At 58.8% G+C, this 1,445-nt stretch overlaps 1 protein-coding gene across 1 annotated transcript in view; it reads left to right on the top strand.

Moving 5' to 3' along the window:
- Positions 1–826: 826 nt before the first annotated feature.
- Positions 827–1,445, top strand: part of LGALS3 (lectin, galactoside-binding, soluble, 3) — a 2,429-nt gene continuing 1,810 nt past the window's right edge. The window contains exons 1-2 of the mRNA XM_009586556.1: positions 827–844; positions 1,166–1,445. The exon at positions 1,166–1,445 is cut by the window's right edge and continues 35 nt beyond it. Coding sequence (XP_009584851.1) covers positions 827–844; positions 1,166–1,445 — 298 coding nt within the window. The remainder of the gene's footprint in view (positions 845–1,165) is intronic.

Below are 1,445 nucleotides of genomic sequence, written 5' to 3'. Positions count from 1 at the left end.
CCCCCACCCCAGCCAGGGCAGGCAGGTGGCCGTGTGTCCCCCCCGTGCTGCTGTCACCCCCCGGGAAAGGACCTTGCTGCAGGGCCCTGCCAGCCTCCAGCGCTGCCGAACTAGCCGGGCTGACAGCGGAGGGCTGGCTGCAGAGCGGGTTTGCCGCAGGCAGAAAGGACAGCTCACCGCGCTGCCCTTTTGGGTTTTTTTTTCCTTTATAAAAGGTGTTTTGAGGCTGGAATAAATCTCCCTGTTTTTTTTAATCTCCCTGACTTCTGAGCAGAGCAGACCTGGCACGGGCGGTTTTTTGGGTAGATCAAACGCAGAGGTCCACATTGAGCCGTGGTTCTTGGAGGACGAGGGTGCTGGCGTGGTTTGTGACGCCGCGCGGTGCTTCCCTGCGAGCAAAGAGCAAAAACCCGATGAAAACCCGGCGAGAGGCTGGAGGGAGCCGAGAGCTCTCGGGGCAGAGCAGCACCAGGTCCCCGCGGTCCGGTGTCCCCTCTCTGCTCGACGCCAGCAGTGTTCTAAGGTCAACGATGGCGTTGCGTTAACATCAACCCTCAGTGGCCGATCTCATCCGGAGGGTGTTTGGGCTGGATTCACCCTCGTTCAGGCGGCTCATGGTGGTGACCCTCGATTTCTCCCGCAGGTATCAGTCGAGGATTTGTGCTGCGGTACCGGAGCTGTCGGCTCTGCCTGGCAGGGCTGCGGGACTTACCGATTTCCAGCCCGTTGCCACTGTAAACTGTAACTCTTCTCAAAAATCTTTATTTTTCGGATGGTGTATGTTAAAAATAACTTAAGCATCCTTTGTCTTTTTGTTTTAGGAAAAATGTCAGACGGTTTCTCTGTAAGTATGGTTTTCTTCAAAAAAAAAAAAAAGTAGGAGCTGTGATTGTTTAATTGCCTTGAAGTGGGGACCTTCGGCGGGGGTGGGAGCACGGCTTCGCTAACCCGCCTAACTCCCCAAATCCGCTCCAGTTACATCGACGTTTACTGGTTTTCTGGAAAACTCAGCCCAGGCACTCACCCCCCCCCACTGCTTGGGAGCAGTTGAGCGCTGGCCCTCGGCACACGCCGTGGGCTACAGAAGCTGGGTGTTGGAGGACTCAACCTGACCCCAGGATCAACGTCACCCACCTAACTCTCCTCCTCTCCCCTCTGTCCCCAGTTATCCGACGCTTTGTCCACCAGCAACAACCCCACTCCCTCTGCCCCTGCCCCCCAAGGCTGGCCCTCCTGGGGGAACCAGCCGCCGGCTCCTGGGGGGTTCCCGGCGTACCCCGGCCCTCCGGGGACCTATCCTGGAGCACCGGGACCATACCCTGGAGCACCGGGACCGTATCCTGGAGGACCAGCAGGACCGTATCCGGGAGCACCTGGAGCATTCCCTGGAGCACCATCAGGACCAGGGCCATATCCTGCCCCAGGACAACCGCCCAGTGGCCCTG

This window comes from Fulmarus glacialis, unplaced genomic scaffold (assembly GCF_000690835.1).
Source record: "Fulmarus glacialis isolate BGI_N327 unplaced genomic scaffold, ASM69083v1 scaffold15821, whole genome shotgun sequence".
Taxonomy (NCBI): Eukaryota; Metazoa; Chordata; class Aves; order Procellariiformes; family Procellariidae; genus Fulmarus; species Fulmarus glacialis.
The sequence above is the reverse complement of the archived record's forward strand: the minus strand, read 5'-3'. Positions and strand labels throughout refer to the sequence as shown.